General features: G+C 43.5%; 2 protein-coding genes across 3 annotated transcripts in view; both read right to left on the reverse strand.

Moving 5' to 3' along the window:
- Positions 1 to 17,427, reverse strand: part of numbl (NUMB like endocytic adaptor protein) — a 47,933-nt gene extending 30,506 nt beyond the window's left edge. For both annotated transcript variants that reach the window (XM_053872851.1, XM_053872850.1), the window contains exon 1: positions 17,125 to 17,427. The gene's annotated coding sequence lies outside the window, so the exon portion shown is untranslated. The remainder of the gene's footprint in view (positions 1 to 17,124) is intronic.
- Positions 17,428 to 18,709: 1,282 nt separating this feature from the next.
- On the reverse strand, positions 18,710 to 27,084 carry coq8b (coenzyme Q8B). Its single transcript, XM_053872881.1, has 16 exons — positions 26,936 to 27,084; positions 26,305 to 26,483; positions 26,052 to 26,178; positions 25,127 to 25,329; positions 24,851 to 24,917; positions 24,411 to 24,485; positions 24,055 to 24,174; positions 23,862 to 23,947; positions 23,460 to 23,600; positions 23,214 to 23,295; positions 22,581 to 22,674; positions 21,836 to 21,977; positions 20,873 to 20,980; positions 20,747 to 20,812; positions 20,566 to 20,652; positions 18,710 to 19,542 (listed from the first exon to the last, which is right to left on the reverse strand). Coding segments are annotated over exons 1-16 (1,884 nt in total). The 5' UTR covers positions 26,937 to 27,084; the 3' UTR covers positions 18,710 to 19,236.
- Positions 27,085 to 27,538: the final 454 nt, after the last annotated feature.

Genomic DNA, 27,538 nt, shown 5'->3' on the forward strand with positions numbered 1-27,538 from the left:
TTATGGACAAGGCACCACAGATGGCCAGCGCGTCTCGTCTTTTCACCGCCACCACCGACCAGAAGAATGGCCAGCGGTGCCCCTCCTCCGCCAGCGCACCCTTTTTTTCCTTTGTCAGCACGTGTGCCCGTCAAATGGAAGCGTGTGTCGGGGACAATGGCGGCCAGACAAAGAGGCCGGCTGCCCCCCCACCAGGAAGCTGAATGGGGGGGGGCACGTGGGGCTTGTCATCGAGGGAACAATGGCGGGGAGGAGAAGCGGACAGAGGGCGTGGCATGCCATGGCGACTAGTGAGGATGAGGAGCAGCATGGGTGGCCCAGAGTTCACATTTCAACGTGCAGTCCTTTAGGCGTTTCCTTTGATGACTAATGAGTCGCATAAAAGGACGGCTCGTCGTCACCACCAAGGTCAAGTGGGTTTACCTTAAATATAAACATAAAAATAAACTATTTTAAAGTCAACTGCTGTTATTTAACTTGTGAGGTGTTCTACGTTAAAAGTTCACTAACTAAAGTGACACACAGCTCATAACAGTGGTGTCCATTTTTGTTTGGTAACTAAAAATGAAAAATCGTGTTACTGTGCGTCTTAGAAAGAATCTCATGAAGACAGCTTCAAACATATACCGCCAAAGATGTATGTTTATTAAACTGAACTGCTTTAGGGACCCACGTATCTCTGTGAGTTACTAAGAAACAGATTGTATAATTGATATCTCATTTTAAGCTGTAAATCAAGTTCATATCCGAAAGGATGTGTGACAATTCTCTGATGATGTCAACATCCCCCAAGAAGAATGGCATGACCCCTCACTCTCTGAAACCCATGATGCTCTTTAGTTTGTATCTCTGTTGCAACATCCCGTGTCAACACATGCGTCAGTTTGTGGTGAAGCAATTATTCATAACTCCCAGCGAGGGGCGTCATAATGTGAATTTCATTTCCCATCCTTGTCTTGGCATGTTTGTATCACATTACTGTGAAAACTCCGGTAATATATGAGCGGGTTGTTCAGGCGGCAGAGAAACGGGCGCGGCCTTCGATACACCACATCTCCGGAGACACTTTTTGATGAGCCTCACTGGATTACTGCCGACCCAACATTAGATGCTGATGCAGCTCAGGAGCGCACACACACACACTTGTTCCTGACTCTCCCTCCAGCAGCCTGCGTGGAGACCAGAACAGCTGGAGCGAGTCCACTGGAGGACCTGACTGAGGGAGTGCTGGGGGGCAGACAGATAGAAAGAGGGAAGACAGGCATCAGGGGGATGGCCCACGGCTGCTGACGCTCTCTTTTTCAGGCAGCAGCTGGTTGGGATGGGGGTCTCACCAGCTGTGGCTCCTCTGACCTCTCCCCACACTTCTCCACCTCCTCTTCCTCACAGGACTCCCCTCCCCCCTCTCACCAGAATTTAGGCAAACATGCATATGGCCATCTGTCTGGAGGAGGAGGAGACGTGTGTGTGTCATGATTTGGCCATAAAGGCGTGGAGAAAGTCAAATTCAGCCCCGGAGACCCCAAACTAATGGCTCCCCTGATGGATGACGACACCTCAGGAAGTGGACTCAGCAGCGAGCTTCAACATTTTTCAAAGTCAGGCAGGTAAATTGAACCTCATCTGAATCACTCGGTGGTTTCCATTGTTTACAGTCTTTAAATACAGAAACAGATTGTGATGTTTAGTCACATTATTAGGCAGTATTGGAATTAATATTGCATCAAAACACCTGCCAGTGATCAAAAGTAGCTTCTTAGAATAGTGATAAAAATGAAAAATGTAAAATGCCATGACAAACCTGATCCCATACTAAAGCTACTTTTCAAATAAAACACTCTTCCATCGCTGTGATGTATTCGTTCTCTTTTATTGACATTTCCCGACTGCTAAATTTCCAGGTTTTACACAGGCTTCCATCCATCTGTGTGTGGTTAAAGTGTTCATAAGTTTATGTGAAAGTGCTTCATGAAACTCAACATCCAAAGTACTGGGGAGATAAAACTATTTTGGAGATCTACTAACCGGGACCTCTCAATAGAGTGAAGTAGTAGAGTAAAACGTACTCCAAACTCTGATCTATTTAATGCTGTCACCACAAAGTCGTTTTGAAAGAGAGCAGGGCAGAGAGACAAACCTTTCCTTTCCCTTTTTATTCCTCAGTGAGCCATCTGAATCCAGAGCTCACTCATCTGCAAGACACTCAGAGTAAGTTGCATCAAAAAGCTAGGTGGTCGAACACTACACGCAATTGCAACAATTTTCATTTAGAAATGAATCCAGAGAAAATCCAGACCCTGGTCATGGGGTCCTGCCATTGCCAGTGAGGCGACCAGGTGACACTTGTGTGAGAAGGTTGAACTAGTTCAGCTGAGGCCCCCTCACCAATGAAAGAACTGCTTCCTGACAGTATCCCGACTGCATGTATCCTTGAGCCCGCGTCATGAGCCGACAGAAACTACAGATAAAGGGAGAGCTCTAACACGCGTTTAAAGATCATTGACGGATCCCAGATCAGAGGGAGGAGTTGTTAGAGCGGTCCCAACCACTCTGCTACTTCAGTTCAATCAATTAGGCGCACAATCTGATCCCTCAGATCATAATTCTCACACATTAAAGGAAAAACGCTGACTCATCAGTCGACAGAAGATCAACTCAGATTTGCTAAGAAATGACAAAGCTGTCTCCACATGGAGAGTGTGTCTCTGAAAACGCTTCTATAGTTACCAACAAACCAGCGCTATTATCGGCATGATGTTTCTTACCCTTCTGTTCATCGGATGTTGGAAAACATGAACAAAAGGAAACAGGCGGAGAAGAGATTCTCCAGGCCAGAGTTATCGATCGCGGCAAAGGAGTCGTGCAAAACATTCGAAAAAAAAGTCACATCAGAGACAAACAAGATTCCACTTTCTCGTTGTTGTTAAAAACAGCCTTCAAACCACACACTGAATCATTTAGGAATACAAGCCCGGTGTATTGTCGGCTCTCCCAACAATACACCTGCACATGAAATCTGATCGACTATTGATCTCCTGCAGCGCGGCCCGGGGGCCACATGCAGCCCTCCGGCTGAGTGCACTGGCCCTGATGAGGAGAAACTGCAATGTTCCTTTGATATGTTGTGTGAGAATTTCAAGTCCTTTGATGTTCTTTTGTTTTCCATTGAAATGTTTTACTTTTCTGTCAGAAAAATAAAACATTTCTATATATATATATATATATATATATATATATATATATATATATATATACTTTTTTTCTTCTCCTTCTAATATTAATCCCATTTAACCTCTGTATTTCAAGTTAATATTAAGACTTTATTTAACTTCACACTTCATGATATATTATTATTATTACTGTTATTATTATTATTATTATTATTATTATTATTAGTAGTAGTAGTAAAGGTTTACACTAAAATTACTGCACAATGCCTATTTATTTCATTTTTAGATTAATATTCCTATCATGTGTATTACTCTATATTGGCAATTTTGACAAAGAAAATGTATTTCCTCCTTGACAATGATTTAAAAATGGTCCTGAACTGTAAGTAATAGCTGAAGTAGTCCACTTTAAGAATAAACTATTTAAAAATATTCTTTCTGATCCTGTCAATCTGTTTTCTTGTTCCAGAGATAAGAATGCTTTAATTTGTTCTTGTTTCTGTATTTGTTTTATATATATTAAGATAATATTTCACTATATTAAGAACAAAAATCTCGTTTCTCAAATAATTTATCTTATAATATTTATATATGAATATATTTTCCTCAAAAACAAAATCATTGGCAGTAGCATAATCACTAACCGCAACAGCATTTTTATTTGGTCTTCTCTCCCTATCGATTTTCTTCTTTATATTTTAAACATTTTTAAGCGCCTCATTCGTGCTTCTTTTCTCCGTGTTAAAAACTCAAATGGCATTTTGACGGCCACACAGCACAGTCCGCCTTTATAACCTCGCCCCCAGTGAAGTTTATGTGCCCACCCCTGTACTAGTAAACGCTCCAGTCTTGGCTCTGGAAAAGTAGTCTTGAAGCTCCTGATCAATAATAATGATTGTAAATTCACACAAAATCCAATTGTTGACTTACATAAGCAGCAAAATTGCATGAGCTATTGCTCCAATGCGGCCGTTACAGCTCAGAAAGTGTGTGTCTCGTGCGTCTCTGTGTACGTGTGTGTGCTAAATGCGCTGTGAGCAGGACTCGCTATTAAATTCAGGAGACTTCCAGGAAGAGTTCTGTTTATTGGCAAGCTCTCTCCTCTGCCCTCTTTTCCATTCTCTCCTCCATCCTGTGTTCTCCTTCCAATCAGCCACCCTCCTCTCCTCCCTTGCTGCTCCCTCCGGCTTTGTCAGCGTGAATATTGGATGGTGACAGATTGCACAAGATAATACAGACCTACATACAAAGAAGTCTTGGTCACACATGAACAATACAGAGACACGATATGGCAAGCAGGTGTAAGTGGAAGTAGATTTCTCAGCCCAAGGAAACATGCGCCCTTCATTGAAAACTCATATCTGGCCAGTCAAAGCTAAACATTCCAGTTGTCGGGCTGAAACCACTTTGAATTATTCTATCATTATTTACATTACAACACGCTCATACTACGCAAATGCTGCTCTTTGGTTGACATCCAACCTCACAGAGCTGGTAAATTAATCCCAGGCAAAAAGACAGATTCATTGCTTATAAACTTTCTCACACATTTTTCAGTCACCAAATCCAGGTGCAGCAAATGATAGAATGTGATGTCATCACCAAAACATCCACGATGAAGGGGAGTAAAAGAGATTGTGCTGAAGGATGGAATATTTAAGTTTTAAAAAAAAACCTTCAGAAGAGAAGAACAGAATATTAAATAAATAATACAAATATTGTTAGCACATAATAATAATCATCATGATCGAATCTCACCCCGAGTTAAAACATACAGTACTAAAGTGAAAGTTTACCACTTGATACAATAAAATTAACAACACCATAAATTAAACTGCTCATGATATAATCTCAGATTAAAATTGTTCAATGACAGATTGTAGAGCTCAGAGAAACAAGTCCATGCTGCCTTCACAAGAGGAGTCGGAGCAGCTCCCGTGGGAGGGACAAGCTCACACAGCGAAAACCGGGAAGTCTCTTGAAATCTCTAACTTGACTTCAAAAAGCAGGAACCTCAGGCGAACACTAGGACTGTAAAGGATTCATTAGGAGAAAATTACTGATGTCAGTCTTTTAAAAAAGTGGCTAGAAGATGCCATTAGAGTGCAGGAATTCCAAATATGTGATATTCTCCAACACACTAGTGGTGTCCAGAATTTGTCTGCTTGCGTCAGTTATTCAGAACATCGACCCTCGAACAAATTTGGACGTGCACATTGATCTGGAATTATGGGACCTCGGCATAATGGGATGAAAATCCAATGACAGCCAGCTCACTAAAATACGTTGGTGATGTCGAAGTGAGGCAGCAGACGCCACACTCGCATCCATGAACTGTTTTTGTTGAGAGAGCCTGCCGTCATATATATTTACCGAGTTGCATCAGAGAAAATTTGCCTTGACTAAATCTTCCTTTCGCTGTAGTCGACAAAGTTGGACAAAGCTGCAGCTCAGCCAAGAATATCCCACAAAACTAAAACATTATGACCAGAGGAAGGGGATTTCTGCTAGGTTGAACTTTCAAACACTCCAAATGCTTCTGGCATATTTGGCATCACTTTAAACACCACAGCACATCGGATGGAGTCAACTACTCCGCTCAACTTCGACCCTCTGGAGCATGTGGTCACTACAGTGGTCACTTTCAGAGATTTTCTTTGTAAGTGTAATTTTGAAACATGCATTTCCTCAACTATTTTAAGTACATTTTACATGAAAATACCATACAGTGTCTGACAACAGATGGTGTCAGAAGTGGGATGCAATACACATGATGGACCAGCAGGATGATGGGACCTCTGCGTGAAGGATCCTAGAGGAGCTGAGGCAGACACTGCTACAAATGGTGTTGGGTAAAGGATGGCTGACTGAGTGAATCACATGCTTACGCAGTTTTTCCAGAGGTAAACAAAGGCTGGTTCAATAGGGACATTTCTAATGTGAAGATACGCGTGTTCCCACTCACAGCGGAGAGAGAGTTTGGGAACTGGTCTGCAGCTGAGATGGGGTTAAAGAGGTTGAAGTTTTCCTCAGGAATGCAGCACTAGAGCAAAAACACATTCCCCATACGGAGAAGAGCGTGCAACAGAGTGCGTAAACACATATGGACACAGAGATCGTGACTCGGCTCTGCAGCTCCTCCTGCTCTTACACCTATCACGGAGCCATCTGGTCAAGTGATGATGGAGTCTGAATGCTGTCCAACCATTCCTCTCTCACCGTCGCCAGCTCAAAGAGAATAGCTGATGCGAGCTAACCGTCCCTGATGTAGCGACTTCACAGAGAGAAAAGTGTCAGTACAGGAGGGGAGATGAAGCTCCACTCGCTGAGCTGTGGCGTTCGCAGCGAATGAAATGAGAGTCGCTCATCTCTGCGGTATTAATACAGTGTCAGAGGTCAGAGCAGAACTATGGAGCTTTACTCTTTCTGTTCATCTCATTGTCTTCATCCAGCAAAAGAATGCAGCACACTGGTTTCCACCTGGATTTCATCACACTTGCCGTCGAAGCTGCAGCTCCTGTCATCCATTATAACATGCTGTGCTGTTAAAGGCCAAATAATTAAGGCATTTTTTCTCAGCCTCTTCAGACCAACTCAATTTCCTCAGCGAGCTAATGTGATCAGACACAGCATGATGACGAAGGTTCTTGAAGCAGCGACTGACATGTCCCACTGGGTAATAAAGGATGAAGATCTCACCACAATAAGGTGCCGCCGATCGGAAAAAATCATCACAAATGGTACGTTGTTGGAGCCGCAGCAACAAAGGTAGAAAAGTGAAGACATGTTTAAAGGATTCCTCAGTTTTGCTGGCTCTCAAGCAACTATTTGTCTTGTCATATTGGCTGAAGGCAAAATTCCCTGAGATCCAGTCGCCACAGCTTGTCAGGGTTTTACTGAGTGCAATTCAATAGACTGTGTCCGTTCACAATTAAACCCACCGAGCTGAGTTCCTGTTGACATTTTATGTCTCTGAAATACACAGCTTCCTCTCGGTTTCCATGAAACACTAAGATCAAAAGCACAGTAGACGATAAAGGAAAGGAACCCACTCAATCTTATATGGATATTTTTCAGCTTAGAACACTGAGCCAAATGAAGCCAGGCAATTCTTGAACAACGACGAAACTCTGGTCCATGTTTTGCTTGTTTCTCACTGCTGCTGTCTCTCCATCCATCACAAAAAAAAAAGAAATCTGGTCTTGTTATCTGCGGCCGTTACAGTCTGCAAACCAACACAATCGGGCCTGTTGTCTGACATCTCCATCCGTCACGTCCAAATTACAAACCTTTATCTGCTGTTTATCCTGCGTCCCCCGGACCACCTACACAATTAAGTCAATGCACAATTCATTTCCGCTCAGGCAACATGACAGTAATGTCTGCAGGCTCGGTCACTGCCTGCCAATCCGCTGCTCTTAAGACCCTGGAGAGACCATATTACCTGACTGGCCGGCTCTACACAGCCGAGAGGTTTTGGCTTGAGTGGTCGGCTGATTTACAATCTTTATGGGTGGCTGGCTCTCAAGTGAAAAACTCTGACTCCTTGGCTGGGCCGGCTACTCATCCTCCTACAGTGGAGCCAAACAAAGGGAGGTTTGTTCCTTTGAGAGCCGGCGGGCAGCGACTGCCACTTCCTCTGACTGGGAGAAAAGGCAAAACCAGAGAGAGATGGAGAAAATGTATTTTGAAAAGAAGGAGAGAGTTGAAGGGAACAGGGGCAGAAGTTGAGAAATGAAGGGTTCAGGCAAAGTCGGAGGAAAAGAAATGAAAGTGTAGAAAAGGTCTGGGTGCTGCAGGACACCACAATCTTTATCTCTGTGACCTTTTCACCAAGTGATGGTCTCACAAGCCTGGAGCAGTTCTGGGAGGAACAATCCTCTTTCGGTGACAAAAACAAAATGCAGCCCTCACTGAATTTAAGCTTTGGTGCACCTTGAGAGCCATTCCGCTCTGTTTCGCCGGCTCCACGCCGCGCTCCACTCATCACAGCCATCTGCACAAATAAACGGCTGCGGCCGTGGGAAAGCCTTTGGAGATGATGTGGATTTCTCCTCGCACAATCTCATTTGCTTGCACTTCTGTTTCCAGTTGCATTATAATTGATTTTCTGCACAAACTGTCTAATTTCAGGCAAATAAACATCAGTTCCCCGGGACTGTTCGACAAGACAGAGGAGAAACCGGTAGGGAACAACAGATATTTGAATAAATTATTTGGTTTTGACATCTTCAGTGCCTTTTTTAAAAGCACACATTTTCTTTTCATATTTGTTCATGCAGATCTGAATTTCATGCCTTTACCAGGGTTCGAATCCACAACCTTCTGTGTCAGTAAGATGAAGAAAAGGTAAGTGTCTTGTTCACTAGTCTTGTTTGAAGATTTGGAACATTACGGTTCAGTTACAAGTTACAAAGGCCTCCCATATATCTCTCTCATGAGTTCACCTGCACTAAGTCTATGATACTAGGAATTTCCCCTCCATCTGCTCCATTCAGCAGAGAAGCAGGGGCACAACCTCTCACCAAAGGCACAACTCTTAGCTACTGTGGCTTGTAGTTTCAGGTGGCACCCTCCTACACTGGGAAAACACATTTGAGCTTCTTCTTCAAAGGCAAAACGCAAGGTCCACGGGCCAAACGTGGCCCACCACCCACCACCAAGTAGCCTCTTCAACACATCAGGTTGAGTCAAATAACCATAAATCTCAGCATTATGACCCATGAAGGTGGCGGTGTTCAAGCCTTTCCTGACAAGCCGACACAATAAAAAGGGATTCAAGGAAAGATCATTGACATCATATCCACTAGACTCTTTCCTGTGACCGGTAGTTCAAAGGCCTCAAACAGTGACTATATTCTAGTGGACTGTGACACAGAAGTGAGCCGTTAGAGTTGCATGTTGTGAGTACGCTTTCAATTGAGACACGTTCCACCTTTCGTGGCAAATCCTGACGTGTCACATAGAAACAAGACGGGTTGGGTTAAGGCAGAGGTGGGCAATTAAATTAAAAAAAAACAAAAATACAGGCATCGGGACGCATTTTGCCCAGGTCTGGGTTAAGGCATGGGATGGCGCTTAGTTGGTGACTTTTAGGGCACCATCAGTGATGCATAGAGCCACATGAGCCACAAGCAAGACTGCACTCCCCACAAGCCCCTACCAATCCCCCCACTTTTGGGAACGTCACACAGTAGGAGAAACGTTTCACTGAAACACCTATGCACCAGCACACAATGCAGAAGGCTGACTTCAGAGTTGAAAGTGCACTTGCTGTGATTTGAGGCCTTGGGAGTGAGAATGTGTTGTTCGGATTGTTTGACAAACATATGTTTAGCCGGGACAGCGACGTGTGACTGAGGTAGACACCATTGTTTAAAGGCAGTTGCTAGCCACATGTGTCGCCAGGAAGAAAATCACCTGCTTAACTACTGTATGTGTTTATGGCAGTATGAAACGGCTTGTCGTTGCTTGTTCTGGATCTGAATATGGAAAACAGTTGCAGAGTAACGGCAACAAATTGCCGACCAACATTCTGATTTCTTCTCTCTCTACTGGTCTTTTCTCTTCCTTGTCACAAGGGAGCATCCCACAATGAGCTGCAGACATCCTAAAATCCTTGGTCCCGCTTCTTCAGAGAAGTATAAAATTTGCATGAACAGCTCTGCTTTCCGATCTTATTATATAATTATACGTCTCCTCGCGCAACTCAGAAGCCTCCAGTGAGTCCCGGCGCGCGGGTCTGACATTCAACAACAACTTCCACAAAGAGAAGAAGAACACTTTGTTATGGAGCGAGATCATTCCATTACATTCTTAACTTTTCCATTAAAACACTGCCAACAGCTGGAAGAGGGAGACACATCTGGCGCACAGCTGGATGACAGAAGAGAATGTGCGATGAGAAGACGTGAGGCTCGGAGGATGGAGGTGCTGCAGCACAGGAGGATGAATCTGAACACGAAGGAGGCGAGAGGTGAAACGGAGAGGTTGCCAGAGACTCCATGAAAGCAAAGACACCCGCTGCCTGAGAGCGAGCCGGGAACAGTCATGTGGAGTCAAATGCTCCTCATCAGCTACTCTGCTGTCAGAGCCTCTCGCCATAGCAACCATGAGTCACAGTACCAGTAAACACAGCGTTTTATAATACAGCGATGATGACATCGCTTCACCGGAATAGCAGAGCGGCAGATGTTTTCAGCCAGGTTGCTGTTTTTATAAATGGATTAGCGCTTATTACATGTTACGCCGCTGCTTTAAAATAGACACTTGGAAGCACAGGGAAAACTCCACAGAGAGAAACACCCCGGGTGGGATTTGAGCGCAGGGCGGATGACATCACTAACCACTTCTTGACCACACTAATAGCAGGACAGATGTGGAGCTTATCTAACAACCACAACACAAGTCACTGCATTCACAGCATCCAGCAATAAAAGAAACCGACATATGACTGCGGTCGTCACCACTTTCTTATTTACACAGCAAGACTTCACCCACTGCAGAGGCAAAACTATTTTAGCAACAAAGGAAAGGGCTGTTTGAAAAAGTACACAGTCGTAGCAGTGTTAGGGTCCTTCTATAAAATCCACTTTCCACTACAAATCATCCAGGACAGGCCATGACTGACAAGATTCATTCTGAGTCATAAAATGTCCTCAGTTGGATTTCAAATTATAGGCATAGAATCCCAATACTTTATGCTATTTATAATGCGTGAAGAGGCGGTAAGGTTAAGATCTCATCGAGTGGGAACCTGCCTGGATGAGACCTTGACTCATGCGAATGTTTCTGTGATGTCATCTACCATCAACAAACTGCCTTTTTAGCCAAAGAATATAAGCATTACTGGTGGTATATCCACCTGTAAGATGTGTATATATCAGGATTTATATATGAGAAATACTCGTATACTTAGATTAGATTAGATAGCATATAATATAGCACCAAGTGTGTTTAATGTGAAATGTGAATGTGAAAAAAATGTGAATTTTGAATTAATATGGGTTGTAAACCTTTGTGTAACTTTCTGTACATGAGGAATTGTAATTTTGCTGTTTAGCTGAAGCAGCCTCCTTTAAATAACTGTCTTAGCTTCAATATATATATATATATATATATATATATATATATATATATATATATCATATGAATGATATCGGTATCGGCAGATTCATGTATCAGGCTAGAATTGGAAGCTTAAAATGTGGATCAATGCATCCCTAAGTTTGATCCTGGTTTCGTGGAATGACAGCATTGTATAGCAATGAGCAGTAGTAGATGTAACAGGCAGTGCAGGTAGAATGAGAAGTAATAGCAGAATGCTTTGCTCTGGCTTCATGGGATTTCCCTCTGAGTTGTTGAGGCAGACTGACAGCTAAATCTTTCCCACGTGTCTCTGTTCTTGCCAGACATGGTTGAACTTCACATTAGTTCCTTGATCTATTTGAGTTTGAGCTTCTTCTTTTAGTCACCAATACACCAGTGAGCCGCGAACAACGTGGATGCAGAGTGACAAGAGCCATGTTTCCTGCAATGACTCACACTTTGTTCAACTTGTAGCTGCTTCCCCATAGATGCACTCACACACACACACACCTCCACACACACACACATTTTATTCCCGCGCTTGTCCATCTGCGCCCATCAAGCTAAATGGCTCCCCAACACAGACGTATGCCATCAACCCTTGGAAAAAAAAAGCCAAAGTGTCGTCACCCTCATTGCCCCCACCTCAGTCCCAGCCACCCCCCTCTGCTCTTCAGCTCTTCTCTGAATGGGTCCCTGTGTGCTCTGGAACATTTAACTCAGGCTCTGTCTGTCGTGAGCGATCCCTCTCCTCCTGCATCACTGTGAAGCTGTGCAGCAGGAAGCAAATGTCATGTTCAATAGTGCGATTTTTCTCCCAGACTCTGAGTTGCGATCACATGGGGTGGGGAGGGACTGTGAATTAAAATCGTACGTGAGCTGTCACGTCTGTAAATGAGGCAGGATTAGACGGCGACGCCTCTCTGACGCTCTGATCCCGACCATCTATCCCAGCTAACGCACCTCCCTGTAGAGATCAAATCTCAACACAAACATGATTACATTTTAATCGGGACAGCAGTCGCGTGCTGTTGTTGCGCCGAATAAACAGTGTTCCTTTAGCTAATCTGAAGGAGAATACAAATAAGACAGGCGCGTGACAAATACCAGGCTAAACAGGAGCAGATGAAGCGCGCAGTAAACAGGATTTACATTTCCTGAACTATGTGAAATCTCCTAGCTTCATCAGGAATACAAATGTGATCTAAATATTTGGCCTTCGTAATGTAAATTATTGTGATAGTTGCATCTGTTGCAGTGCATTATGGGATGTGCTGACTTACCAAATGGCCACTATGTATTTGCTGTTTGAATGACATCAACTGACTTCATTTATGTACAGTCCACTTGTACTTATAAAATATTTTTACCACCATCTTCCAATTGCTTTACTGCTGTTGATGTTTCCTACATGACCATGCTGCGGCCCCCATCCCACTTGTGACCTGCCTTTGCCCGAAACCCTGGACCATGGTGTAGAGTTACTCATTGTCTTTCCAGGCGTAGACATCTTCCTGTCGCGCGTCGCTTCAGTGCCAGAACCTTTAGAACAAGGGTCTGAAACTGATCCACAGAAGGGCTGCAGCGGGTGCAGGTTTTTATTCCAACCACTCAAAAGAACACCTTTTCTCCAGTCAGGTGTCTGCAGAGTTCATTGTCAGGCTGGTGCTGCCTGTTTCATCGGTTGAAACTTAGATGTTTTTGTTTGGTTGGAACAAAAAGCTGCTTCCACCGCGGCGCTTCGTGGGCTGGTTTGAGACTCCTGGCTTAGAAGAAACGCTCATAAACACACAACACAGCGGAGTGAGGCTCTGTGCAGTGATCACACACGGGTCAGATCTGAATAAGGCGGGACGCTCATCAAGACACACGATTCAAAGATGCCAGTCAAACAGCCTGTTTCAATTGTTGCATCTCATTCATAAAAAAAATAAAAAACCTTCACATACCAAAGAGAAAAATGATGTTAAACATGAAAAACAAGTCTTCAATATTTTATAACTGTTGTAATGTTTTCAGGATGCCGTTTTATCAAGTGGCATTTTCGCGACACTACTAAACCGCTGTATTGAAATGGGTGCAGAAGGGAGAGTGGTCATGTGACCGACGGTGCCAACGGGTGACCTTGACCTTGACGACAGAAGTTAATTGCAAAAGGAGTCCCAGAGTAATTTCACTCTAGGCACCTGCGTCACGCACTGTAGCTGAAGGCAGCACGGTCTCTCAAATCCAAAACCCAGAGACAGGTCTGATGAAATCACTTTTGCTGAAGTTTCATTTGAGAAAATTCCTCTCATGAAGTCAAATACATTTTTAAAATAATGCTTTATTTACTTCATTAACAGACTGACATCCTTTTCTAGATCCAGCCGCAGCGCGCACCACTACTCCCCCGTGCTGACTACAATGTAAGAAAACCATTTCAGTGGCAGGGATGGAATCAAAACCACAGCAGTGGGAGTTGCAGCTTGTAGGAATCATTTTCTCTCCGCCTGTGTTGCAATGAAACAGGGTTAAAGCTCGACTTCATCAGGCGTTCGTAGTAGGTGTTGGGTCTAATTCGGGACGAACCATGTGAAACCAATCACCGAACAGGCAGAGCGGCTGCTCCGGGCCAAAGAGTTTCAGATTGAACCGGCGCAATGAGGAGTCAACTGGGAGCTTCACATGGTTTGAAGTGTTTGTTCATCCTGCTACACTCCTGTCAGATGCCGCGATCGGCTAAAATGGGTCACCGCAATAAATAAAGAGGAGTTCAAGTGAACGGAAAAAGGAAGATGGCGTGGCGTTTTTTTATACAGTGACAGTTATTAGCTGTGATGAGCACTCTGGATGTTGTCGGTTGATTTACTCATAAAAAGTAGTTTTACTACGAGAAGAAAAGAGGCAAGAGCGAAGCCGTCAATGAGTGACGTACTCACATTTGAACTCACACCAATGACCATCACTCTTCATCGCATCCTCACACTCCAGACAGCCCACATCGCTATGTTCACATTTTCATATCCATAAAATGCTGCTTAATTCAACACGCATTCAACAGCAAACATGTGGAGAAGTGAGTCCATTTAACTGGCCTGCAGAAATCGGATAACGCCACTCAGCACATATAGCATGCACTCAGACACCAGACAGCACTAATGGTGTGTTTTTTTCAGTGCGTCCAGAAGATGGACAGCAGCATTTTAGGCTCGTATATAACTGCATTTATTTCTATGTTCTACAGTCAAATGAAGCCCTCTTCATCACGATGCTCCGTCTCTTCTGAAGTTCATCTAAAATCATCACAAAAAAGTTGGCTTACAGCAAAAGTTGCAACACAAGACATGAAAGCCAGGGACGTCCACGGCTTGTCACCTTACACTTAGAATCAGCTCCGCCACGATTCAGAACTACATCCCTCCTTTATCTCGTCTCCTCAGAAGCCTCACTCCTTCGATCGTCCTTGTTCCACCTTCACCTCTATTACCCAGCCTGTCACTTCCCTCTTTGTAATTCGCGGCCATCGCTGAGCCCGCCCGCCTGTCATCGTCTTATCTTTCCCCAGATGTGTTGAGCATGAATTAAAAGCTCCCAGGTAGAGCTCAGCCTGAACACCAGTTTCCTCAGGTGCGCGTTCCTCAGCAGCAGTCCAATTCACAAATGGTCCATTTAAGTCCGGACATCATTGACAAACAGGCTGGTGTGAATGACTTTGAAATTTCATCAGCGACCTGCAGACGTCCACCATCACTCAGCAGACTTCTCTGAATGCAAAACACACTCCTCTATGAACACTCTTCCAATAAAAAGCTACATGACCAGCACCCTCTTATCTCACCAGCGGATCTCTCTCCTGTCACAAGGCCATGACTATCATCTAATAGCTGATCCTCATTATTGACCAAACAGACTTGTAGTCGCCGGCCATCATTACTAACACGTGGGCATATATTACTAAAGCAGACAGCTGTGATCAATACGCCTCGGTCACTAGCAAACAGATCTCCCTTGGTGCCCAGCAAAGGTCTGGTGCTAACCAACAAATGACACCAGTGTCTGGGACCAACAAACCACTGAACAAGCGGGCCTCACCTAACACCCCACGGACTTTGAATTCCATCCAACAGACCGGTGGCTCTCCACAGGTGGGAAGGGAGCTGGAAGTGGGGCCTAAAGCTGTTTTTAGTGGGTCTATTATTCTTTAATTCATCTGTTATATTGCTTTATAAGTGAGTTTCAAACTGATGAACAGAATGAAATGAATTCATGACAACTATAGGTCAGGCTTTTAGCTAGGAGGGCGTCCGATTCTCGACCATATCTTGACCACGAGATGCTGCCATATACCAGCATTTTGCAGACACCCTCCTAGCTGAAACCCTGCTATGATTCAAGGCCACTAACATAAACTAGACCATCAGACAACAGGCCATTTTACGTAGTAGCCCAGCATTACTCACCAGCAGACCTCTGTCACTAACACGACGGCAACTATCAGGCAGAAAACCTCTATTTCCAGCAGGTTTCAGTTTGTCCTAAAAAGCGGAGAACTTTCAGTTGTTGACCATAAAGCATCTCTCGCCGAGGTTAGTAACCTCCACCGTGTGCACGGAGGAGACTAACCTTTTGACTTCAGTCTCTACCCTGAGGTCATCACCAACCTCAAGGCCTCGCATGTGAAGCTGCAGACACTAACCCACAGTCCTGTGAGGAAGCTCTGAATGGAAGCGGAGTTGCATGTTTAGCAGACCCACCCAGACCAACACAAAGGGGGACTACACCCTCACTTGCTACCGGTCACCCCAGACTGCACTCTGATTGGCCGACTGGATGACCTTTGATCCCCCCCCTGCTCTCAGCTGGAAAAAACCCTCCCCCTAATGTGGGTCTGTGTGTGTGTGTGCGCACAACAAAAGACAGCGGTGTACTAATGCAGCAACGAGAGCTGTGGAAGACGGAAATGGTCTGAGGGGACATGAAAAGTGCGAGTGTGTCGCTGAAAGGGCAATGTGATGATGCTGTGCGTGTCATAACCGACTTATAGGCGAGACTTCATGCCAACAAATGTACGGGCCACACTTGTTCAGGCCGGCCAACATCTTGATCGTGTGGAGGAAGTTTCAAAGAACAAAGCTTCCGTTCTGATCCTCGAGTCTGGAGCGTCTCCAGTGGATCTAATAGGGTCCAAACTAGCCAACTACTTTGTCGTGTTTATCAGTCGGACAGAAAAGGGCATCAACCACGCATCAAAAGCGAGGCCATCAGGATGTTGCATCCATCACTAAGCCAGATCTGATCCACGCTCCTTCTTCAGCCACATGCTCAGAGGCACGTCCAGTAGCCGACGACACAGGAGGTCCTGGATCTCACCCTAAGCTGTGCATCTCTTGGCTTAATGCGCTCCATGTGACCGAGGGAAGCGGTGGGTCAGGGCAGACCACCCCCTAACAGCTTTACTGCCTGTCTGAGGAATGCAATGTCATGGAACAGATGGAGCTCCAGACAATAGAGGTGCACACATTACTCGGCCTCTGCAGGAAGGCATGTGCCCAGTGAGGAAGTGAGGAGCCTCCAGATCTGTGTGGAACTTCTACTCAGCCAGACCTTGACGGAAGACTTTCCTTGGAAGCAGATGGAGATGGCTATAATTATACAGTCATTGTGTCACAACCAACTTCATTCTTTTCAACCATGAATGTGCCACAATATTCTCAGTTAAAAAAATGTTTACAAGCGCAGGGGGTTCTTCAGTGAGTGACTGATTTTAAAGCCACAAAGATGTAGCCGTCTTCCTGAGAGGATGTTGCACTTGTTATCTGATACATCCGTGATTCAGTGAAAAAGCCTGGAAGTAGAAGGAAGGAAGCCGGAGAGGGCAACTCACCCAAGAGAAGAAGGAGGTCTGGTGCTCTGATCCCCACCGCTCTCCTCTGTAAATCCACTCAAAATAAGGAAGAAATAAAGGTGGGAATTCTCAGAATCCTGCTCATGCGGACGATCGACGTGAAGTCACGAAATCGCGCAGAACATCGAGCGCAGCGCCGGTCCGGTCCCACTCAAGCCCAAACAAAAAGGTGGTTTCAATGGAGATGTCGCAGAAATCAGAGGATCTATAGTAATCTCGGATGCTTCGGTTGTTGACTGTGCACTTACTGGACTGCTTCCTCCGGCTCCACCCGCTAACCCAGCCTTCCCAGTGATCCCATTGGCACAGACGGCCGGACATGCAAATCCACGCTTCCCATTGATGTTTTCCATTCGGGGGAAAAAAAGAGAAAGAGTCGTGTCGCTCAACTGCGGCATCTGTTGGTCAATGCGAGTACTGCTCCAGTGAGTGGGACCAGCGAAACTGTATTTTATTTGTATTTAAATATTGACGTTTTGATTTAAAAAAAAAATGCAAAAAAAAGTTTTATGATGGCTAAAATGTGAAAATATATTTCACTTTCATTGTTAATCTAATAACATGTTTTTTGTTTAAAAAAAAAGCAACATAAAAAGAAGCATTTGTGTGATGAGAACACGTTCATAATGACAGTGTAAGACAAACTTCAGTACGCCAAAAGCTTGGTAAAAGAGCCTATAAAACGATGGAAATTGTATTTATGTAACCAAATACAACCATGTTCTGAAGTGATATCAAGTGCTGGGCCAAGAACTATGAATGATTGACACAAGGATGTTTTTTTTCACAAACAAATAAATACATTAGAAGGACTACAAACATTCCCCAAAATAATGTTGTTGTGAAAATTATTAGAAAGAATTCAATACATTAAATAAAAAAAAAACTGTTAGGGAAAAAGTAAATGGGAAATAGGTATATAAAAAAGCCCATTCATGGAAATTTGGAGAAAAAAAGAGTATTGTAAGAAGATAAAACAATGCAACTCAATTGGTCCAGGCAAGGCTGCACATAGCTGCATTTGTAAAAAAAAAAAAAAAGCACTCACTAAAAACTGACGCTGTGACACAAATGTGGTTTCTCATTTATATTTACCCTTCAGATTTGCCAATTTTGTTTTAGTGTATTGCTTTGAATCATCAAAATAATCACATATTTCTGATACCAGAATTTCCAAGCCGAATATAGAAAACAATTGTGTTTTGATCGGCTCAAGGATGTGACCTTTGTACAGAGAAGGATTTTTTTATACAACTTAGCTTCCTTGAAACTTAAATAGGCGTCTCAAAAAATATAACCATTTGCTTTGTTTTGACCTCATGTGGGATAAATCTAGTGGACCTGATGCGTCTCTGTCAATAGAAAAGAGTGCTGGGAAAGTCAAATACGACCTCAAGCTCAGGGGCCAGCCTGAAGTGGTCTGTGAGTGTAATGGACATGGATCAATAGAGAGCTGAAGACATGATGGTCCGAGGTCCTCGTCTCACAGGCACAAGCAAAAACTAATTTGGGATACAACAGGAGATATAGAAGTGAAATGTTTTAATAAAAAGACAACGTCACATTTTAACTTAAACCAAGCAGTCAGCAGCAGAAGGCAAATCGTTGAAAGCTGTCACTTAAACCACGTATTCTGATCTGGGGTGACCATTGACTTAACTGTACTCGAAAAATTCATAAAAATAACAGGGCTGCAGGTAACAGCGTTCTTATTACAGTCCCTGTCCAGATGACTTCTCGCTTCAGAGTCTTCTAACGTGGGCAGCAGCTCTGAGGATTTAATTTTAGAAACCCACATGAATTCCTTATCTTATCCAAAAGCTTCATACAAAGTGCCTGTGTGATCTGACAACAAATGAAAAAAGGCAAATATATATTCTGTTCAGACTCTTATTTCAACAGTATCATTAACTTTGAGCCTTTATTTATTTACAGTTTGTTGATGAATGAGAAAAACAGTCAGGCTCATGCAGACTGCAGCCGTGGAAAGGCAAATAAACATACATCTTCATGGTCAGTTATATACTTGAATTGCATCATCTCTTTGTCCAATTTTTTTTGAGAGTCTTCTGGTAAATGGCGATCAACTCCCTACACTGCGGCCCGAGCCGCCTGCTGCGCCCGCTTCCTTTGGTTGTAGGCATTATAGACGTCCAAAAACATGTCCCTGCATGCGATTTTGGCATTGAGTTTAGAGCAGATGAGGAAGGAGCCAGCCATCTTGCGGTGGAGAGAGTATGACTCCTCAGGCGGAGGTGTTAGCCGGTGGCGGAGCATGACAGGGATCAGACTCTGGATGCGCTGCGTGGTGCTCTGGGTGCCGAAGTCAAAGGGCTCGGAGGATGCGAACGCTTCACCCAGAATCATCACCGCCTCCACATGAGCGTCTGCGAAGGCCTGGACAAACACACGGGAGAGACTTTGTCAGTGGATACTGTGAGTGTACGGACACGTTTCTCATCAGATCTCAGAGCTCCGTGAATAAATCATGAGCTCAACATTTAAGCGTGAAAACTAGTGTCTTCTCGTAAAACTTTGCAAGAACAAACAAGACAGGTTGCTGTAGCTTTTGCAACACAAAGCTCTGCTAGTCTGTTTGTAAACTCATCACACAGATGTTGCATTTTTTGTGTTCACAGATTCAGCACTGCATGCAGTTACATGTATTGATCCCCTACACGTAAACAATAGTATTGATTGTGATTCTGATATGACATGTATTAGCTAAGCTCCAGATGGAGTGACACATCTTTCAACGCTTGTCCTTTGGGGAATGAAATGGAAAGACGCCATCGTCTCAGCAAACTCCACTTCTCAACATATGTTTAACAAGAAAACAAGGGGCAAATCGTAATTCCACTCGAAAAGTCCTACAAATAAATGGAGGAATGAGTGTGGCGCTGTGGTGAGATCATGTATGCAGACACGGATGAGTGGACACAAGCTCACAAATTGCCAGTTTTCACTGAGAACCTCAGGATCAGGGAGCACATCTGTCTCATCATTAAAAAGTCATGCATGCATTTTGTGGAACGAAAGGAGAAGCACCAACATCTGAACGCCACACCTTGTCTTGCTAAGGATGCTATCACTTGAGAGATCAATTTAAAGAGAATTTGAAGCTGCAGATATTACATTCACAGAATACTAATATAGGTGGAAAAACACAGGCATAATCCAAGGATTTGGTCATTCACTGTACGCAGCAATGAGACTGCTCCATCATTAATTCATGAGGACTGAAGTCTAAACATTTGACACGTTCCAATAGTCAAGACTGCAGCAGACATGTACGGAATACACAGCAAAAAGGGAACCTGCCGGTGAGATTCAGCATCAAAGACTGGAAGCAGAAAAAGTCAGAGCAGGTACAAAACCATATGAAAAATGAATAAGAGCAACGGCCTTAAAATTTCATACCTTCGCTTCGAAGCCTGTGAGGAATTTGAGGTCTTTAGATTTGGAGAGAACGGTGGCTCGATCCCCCACGGAGGCGGCATGTACCACCTGACATACATACAGAATGGAGGTTTTGTTGTTTAACCAGCACAAGGAAATCACAGACTGTAGTTCATCTTTTCATCATTTCAGCGACTCTCACCCCCAAGTAGTCGTCCGTGAAGGACTCTGGGTATTCCCTGCACGCTCCGAAATCCAGCAACACCACCTGCAGGCAAGTGTTTATGAATAACTGTTTCGGTACTGTTTAACACATTTGCTCCTTTACCTTGTTTGTTTCTGAGTTGTAGAAGAAGTTGGCCCAGTTCGGATCGGTCTGCATGAATCTGAATTCGAAGAGCTCCCGGAGACACAACTGGAGGATTTTGTAACAGATCTGGAGGGAATTTCATAGCGTTAACTTCAGGTGCAGTACAAGGCAGTACAAGACAGATGGCAGGAGAAATAATACAAAATAGTTCAACCACAGAATTTCATCTCTGCTATTTGCGGACGATGTTGTGCTGCTGGCATCATCGGACCAGGACCTTCAGCATGCACTGGGGCGGTTTGCAGCCGAGTGTGAAGCGGCCGGGATGAGGATCAGCACCTCCAAGTCTGAGGCCATGGTTCTCGGCCGGAATAAGGTGGTTTGCTCTCTCCGGGTCGGTGGAGAGTTCTTGCCCCAAGTGGTGGAGTTTAAGTATCTCGGGGTCTTGTTCTCGAGTGAGGGAAAAGGGGAGCGTGAGATTGATAGATGGGTTGGTGCAGCGGCAGCAGTGATGCGGTCGCTCGTGGTGAAGAGGGAGCTGAGTCACAAGATGAGATCGCGGATACAAGCGGCTGAGATGAGTTTTACTCCGCAGGGTGGCTGGGCGCACCCTTAGAGATAGGGAGGGGGGGCTCGGTCATCCGGGAGGAGCTCGGGGTGGAGCCGCTGCTCCTCCACATCTAGAAGAACCAGCTGAGGTGGCTCGGGCATCTGATTCGGATGCCCCCTGGACGCCTCCCTGGGGAGGTGTTCCGGGCATGTCCTACCGGGAGGAGACCCCGGGGAAGACCCAGGACTCGCTGGAGAGATTATGTCTCTGGTCTGGCCTGGGAACGCCTTGTGATCCCCCGAGAAGACCTGAAGGAGGTTTGTGCGGATCGGGAAGTTTGGGCTTCCATGCTCCGAATGCTGCCTCCACGACCCGACCCCGGATAAGCGGCAGAAGAAGGTGAAGTTCAACATTTTTGAGACAAAACATACATTATTCCTGGTCTCCTGGTCCAGGTCGACACAGCGATCCAGTGGAACTCCTTGTATCAGGTCCATGGCCAGGACCCTGCGCCCTGACAACTCATCCATGATCTCAGGAACCTGGAAGAACTCATCTCCTTCCAGAAGTGCCCTGAAAGCCAGTGAGAAAGTGAATATTATTTGTTGTGATGTAAAGTGCTGGGCTTTATACTGCATTATCCTGGAATCTATCTGCTCAAGGATCATGATGACTATTTATACTCTCGATCAGAGCGTCCCTGCAGGCAGTAGGAGGCAGGAAAACATCTGGCACCCAAGGATTTTTTATTTGGCAACACCACCCAAACTATATCAATTATTCAGACTAGTTGCTGATGCGTGTTGTAGTTCTTCCACTACAACTGCAGGGGCAACAGTTAATAAGGTCCTGATGTCAGCATTAAGTAGAAGAAGTAGAAGAAGACTTGTATAGAAGACTTATATTTTTCCACTGAAAAAGCAGGTGGAAGCCTGTGTATTGGCTTAGTAAGGGAACACGTGCAAGAACGTAAAACAGTGGAGACATCACAACTTTGATGCATCTCAGTTTGGGTACAAACACATTTTATTTGAGGAACTTAAAGATTTACTTGATTGTTTAGAGAATTTATTTCACAGTGAAATGTAATTCTGAGTTTATATTCAATTCTGTAGTGCAACTAAAATAACCAAAAGGCCAAATTAAATCAGGAGGTCACTAAAAGCTTCATTGTACCTGAACTTTTTGGCGCACTCTGCTTCCCTCTTGTAGTTACACTCCCATTCCAGTTCTCTCTGAAGGACCTCAAGGCTGCTCTCGGCAAAGAGTCCTGGAGATGATGGACAGACAGCATTTAAAAAAAAAAAAGAATTGAACAATAGCACCCGTTTCACATACATTTTTCAGTAAAGATGAAGTTGTTGAGCATTTGTTTTTAAATGAAGCCATAGCACCACCTTGTGGTGAAAAAGGGAATAATATAGACTATATAACATTACGCTATATATAAAAATATACATATACATATACATATATATATACATATACATATATACATATATATATACATATATATATACATATACATATATACATATATATATACATATATATATACATATATATATACATATATATATACATATATATATATATATATATATATATATACATATATATATACATATATATATACATATATATATACATATATATATACATATATATATATATATATATATATATATATATATATATATAATATACATATATACACACACACATATATATATATATCTCAAGAATATATAGCAAGAAAACACTCTGGGAATGATGTCAATGAAAACTTGAAAATCTGTGTCGTGTTACCTTCGGGCAGGACGACACTCATTTTCAATACAGACATCAGGTTGTTGATGTCACTGTGGATGCTCTCCGCCACTCCTGGGTACTGGAGTGAAAACATGAACAACACAACGTTATGCACAGGTCAATTACGTCTTGAGCATGAGCATGAAAATGTTATGATAAATGTACCCTTCAAAGATCTGTAAGTTTATTTTCTTAGGACATAAAATGTTACAGCACAGCTCACAAAAAAAATCATACGTGTACCTGGATCTTCATGGCGATTTCCCTCCCATCTTTCAAAACCCCATGATGTACTTGGCCAATAGAAGCAGCAGCGAATGGTTTTTCTTCAAAGGATGCCAGCTTGTCCCTCCAGTTTGGTCCAAGGTCCTGCTCTAAGACTTTCTATAGAACAGAAAAATGCGTTTTTTTAGTCTTGAAGCAGAATACAGGTGCTTTCCTGAAAGAAAACATGTGAAATGAGCAATTTCTGTTTCACAACTTTCAACACATTTGCGGCCTTTAATGAAATATGATGGGACATAAGCTTCCATCATACCATTTTCACTTGTTACACTCAACAACAACAGCTAGAAAGGCACATGAATTCATACTACATAGCCTTTTGATGATGTTAGACATATTTTGCAAAAGCAAGCTTCTTACAGTCATCTGCCAGGATGGCATGAAGTCTGCGCTCTGTCGGACTCGCTCAAAGATCTTCTGCAGTTGGGGGTTGATGAAAGCATTGTCTGTGGAAAATAGGTTCTGTTAATACGTTGCTGTTTACCATGCAGAAGCCTTTTGTAACAGTATGTTACGTGCAGCCAGCACAGACTGACAGTGACGGGTTTGTAACCTTGAATACTGAGCATCTGTCCAATCTTGAGGGCAGCTCCGCGGACTTTACACAGCGTATTGACGATTCTCTCAGCGTTGGCCTCTGACAGGAGAGGAGAGTCTAGCAGGGCGCTCATGTCTGCCAACAGGATAACAGTAGATTGAGCCAATGTAGTCAATCAAATAAACAAAAAAAAGCCCACGACTCGCCATAATTAAATCCAGCCAATTTCTGCTCAGAAACACAGCTGAATGTCAAAAATGTTGGCACATTCCCTTCTTCCTGATGTTTTTATAACCAATATATCTTGTACATTTAGTTTTAGAAACGTAAACGTGGAAAAATAGATGAGGTCAAAGAGGAAACATTCCCACCTCCTTTCTGTTTTCCTCCTATTGACTGTTTTGCAACCTCTGCAATGGCCCCGATCCCAAGTCCAACTGCCAGTCCTGCAGCACAAAGTTGGTTCTTTTAGTGGAAACACAAAATCATACTCCAAAAGCTTTGTTGAGATTGGATGGCGATGAAGCTTCACCTCATGATTTCACTACTTGGAAAATATAATCCCTTCATCCCTACACAACTGAATTGCCACTTCTTGGTTATACAAAACAGCCTCTCCAACATAGGAACATCTTGCAGTTTGACTGAGGAACCTCTCAGACAAAGATTATTTTTGTGACTCAAACAGCAGTGTTGTTACATTTGAAACATTCCCGGCCTAAATACACAAGAAACAAGAATCCAGTGTGTTGTGATGAAGAAAAAACTGTTATGGCTTTGTTCTAACATTAGCCGTACGTCTCGTTCTTACCTCCAAAATTGACCAGTCTGCTGATTCTTGTGGCAGGTACCTTCCGCTCTTTAGCCCGTTCACTCAGCTGAAAGTAGACCCGTTCATTTTCAAATCAGAATCCATGTGTATTTAAGAGAAACAAAATGGCATTTGACATATTTGATTGATTTTCCTCAGAATTGAAGCCCAATAATTGTGTGTTAATGAAGGCAATATTACCAAAGTGTATTTTGCATTACAGAAGAAGTGATTCTCAGACCAGGGACAACTGGTTGTAAGACATAAAATTCATACCTTCTGTCTAACAGGTTTAGCCGCAGATTGCTTGGCCTCCCGTGCCTTCTTCATGTCTTCTGGGGTGAGCCTGGCCACCACAGTGTCATGAAGTGATCTTGTTTGCTGGTAGTACCGATGGAAGCAGGCTGAGTGAAGGAATCGTGTGCTCTGGCCTGGCCATCCAGCTGAACCAGGAGGTACCCCTGAACTGGGACTCATTCCTTTGTCCGGAAAGAAAAAAATAAATTCATAAAAGTGGGCAAAAAAAAAAAAATGAACATAGGAGGCATGGAAAACTTCTTTCCTTTGACATATACACAATAGAGTATATTACAAATATGAGGTTATAGTTTTATTTATATATATATATATATATATATATATATGTGTGTGTACAGTGGTACCTCTGTTATCGAACGTCCCGGAGTTCGAACAAAAATTTCGAGATTTTTTTGCTTCAGATTTCTAACAAAAATCCAGAACTCGAACGCTCCCGAAAAAAGCCGGCAAAAACATAACGTGCGCGGACCGAACAGCTGACCCATGACACGCTTTGTTATGTGTTATGTGTATAACAATAGCACATTCAGAGCTGGACACGCACCGGGCACCTCTTCACTTCTGGAGAGACGTCACTCACTCGGCAACCCCTCCCACATGCAGCGGCCACACACAGCACGCAGCAGACACTCTACATTCACTCCTACAAAAGCCTATTTTAAGGCTTGGAACGCATTATTTCTTTTTCCATTCATTGTAATGGGAAAAATGGATTCAGATTTCGAACAAATTGCTTCTCGAAAAGCCATCTGGAATGGATTGTAGTCGAGAACCGAGGTACCACTGTATATGCTTTATATATATATTTTATTAACCAATCTTAGTTTTCTACAACTCTGACAATGGCCACATATTGAATATCATTTAAAAGCAGTGTACATACGTGTAGCTCCTGCATCTGGCTGGATTTGCTCTGGGGGAAAGTCTGACTCAACTGCCCATTTGGCAGCCTCTTCTGGGTCAATACTGTCCCAACCCTCAGCATCTGGAAACACGCTCTCATTCACAGACTTTAAAACAAAACAAAGAAAACATTAAGTTCTTCATGCTATTGATTCGTATATATTGAGACATTCTCAAGGTTTTCCAATGGGGAACTGAAAGACACTTTATTGTCTGTAAATAACAGTTCTCACCTTATTGCCACCCATAAAGGTGCTGGCCAATCCTTGCACCATGTCCTGAGCAGCTGTAACTCCCGCACACATTGAGGAGTTACATGCCATCAACCGAAGCTGCTCTCCCTGGGTGTTGATGAAGGCGGAGCCCACTTTTCCTGCCCCGCGAAGAACCTGCATAACCTCTGACATCATCACTGCAAAACAGAAGGAACAACTTCCGTTACTTGATAACCAACCCCCTTACGCACACAATCAAATCAGGTATTCATAGACAACCAATGTCTTCTTTCCATTAATATTACGATAGCATTACTGCATCACAGACAGAAACGACATGTGGAATGAAAAGAAAAGCACACGGACAGTCTAACCTTGAACAGTTCAAGCGCACCAAGACGTGACTTCAAGTGAACACTTTTCTCACATAACAATCTAGAATTCATTAGAGCTTCAGAGCTCGGAAACAGCAGAATTTACAGATTTTTTTCATGCTTACTAATATAAATCTCGCGTTGTGTAACGATAGCTGCTAGCATGAGGGAGGGTACACTGTACACATGTTCTGACCTAACAGTTTCAGTTAAGTTCAAATTTCACGCGTGCACCACCGACGTTTTATATAACTATAAGACTGTAGGATACTTACTTTTTGAAGCGGTACAGGACGCTCTTTCAATTCCTTTCTGTCACCAACACCTCCAACAGCAAGGAGATGGCTCGTCCAGTGTTTTGCAACGAGTCCACAAGCGGAAGTCGGAAACGCTCAGAGAAGATCCTCAGCCAATCAGTATTTAGACGCGTGAACGTATTGGCAGATGTTTTTCCTTCAACCAATGGAAGTGGTGCTAATCTAATGATTGGCGTTTCAAGCTGCCCAATAGTTATTTTCCGATCAAATGACGATAACTAGTAGGCGGGACTAGTTTATAACACGTCCAATAAAAATGTAAAGGGCGTGGTTATACCAACGCGCACGTGCAGCTGGTACGGTTACTATGCAAGGCATAAGCGACAATGTCAAACACATTTAGACAAATAAATGTTATTATTCTTGCATATCTAAAGTGGAAAAAATGAGGACCACATTAGACCCAAACACACGAGTTTGTTCTACGTCAAATGCGAAATGTGTAATTCACCCGCAAGTGGTGTGAAACTAAAACACTCAATAAATAAAATCAAATTTGTTAGGTATGTCTCATGGGGCATTTTCTATAATGCAACAATGTCAAGGACAACATAAAGTGAC

The sequence above is a fragment of the Synchiropus splendidus genome, chromosome 8, assembly GCF_027744825.2.
Source record: "Synchiropus splendidus isolate RoL2022-P1 chromosome 8, RoL_Sspl_1.0, whole genome shotgun sequence".
NCBI lineage: Eukaryota > Metazoa > Chordata > Actinopteri > Syngnathiformes > Callionymidae > Synchiropus > Synchiropus splendidus.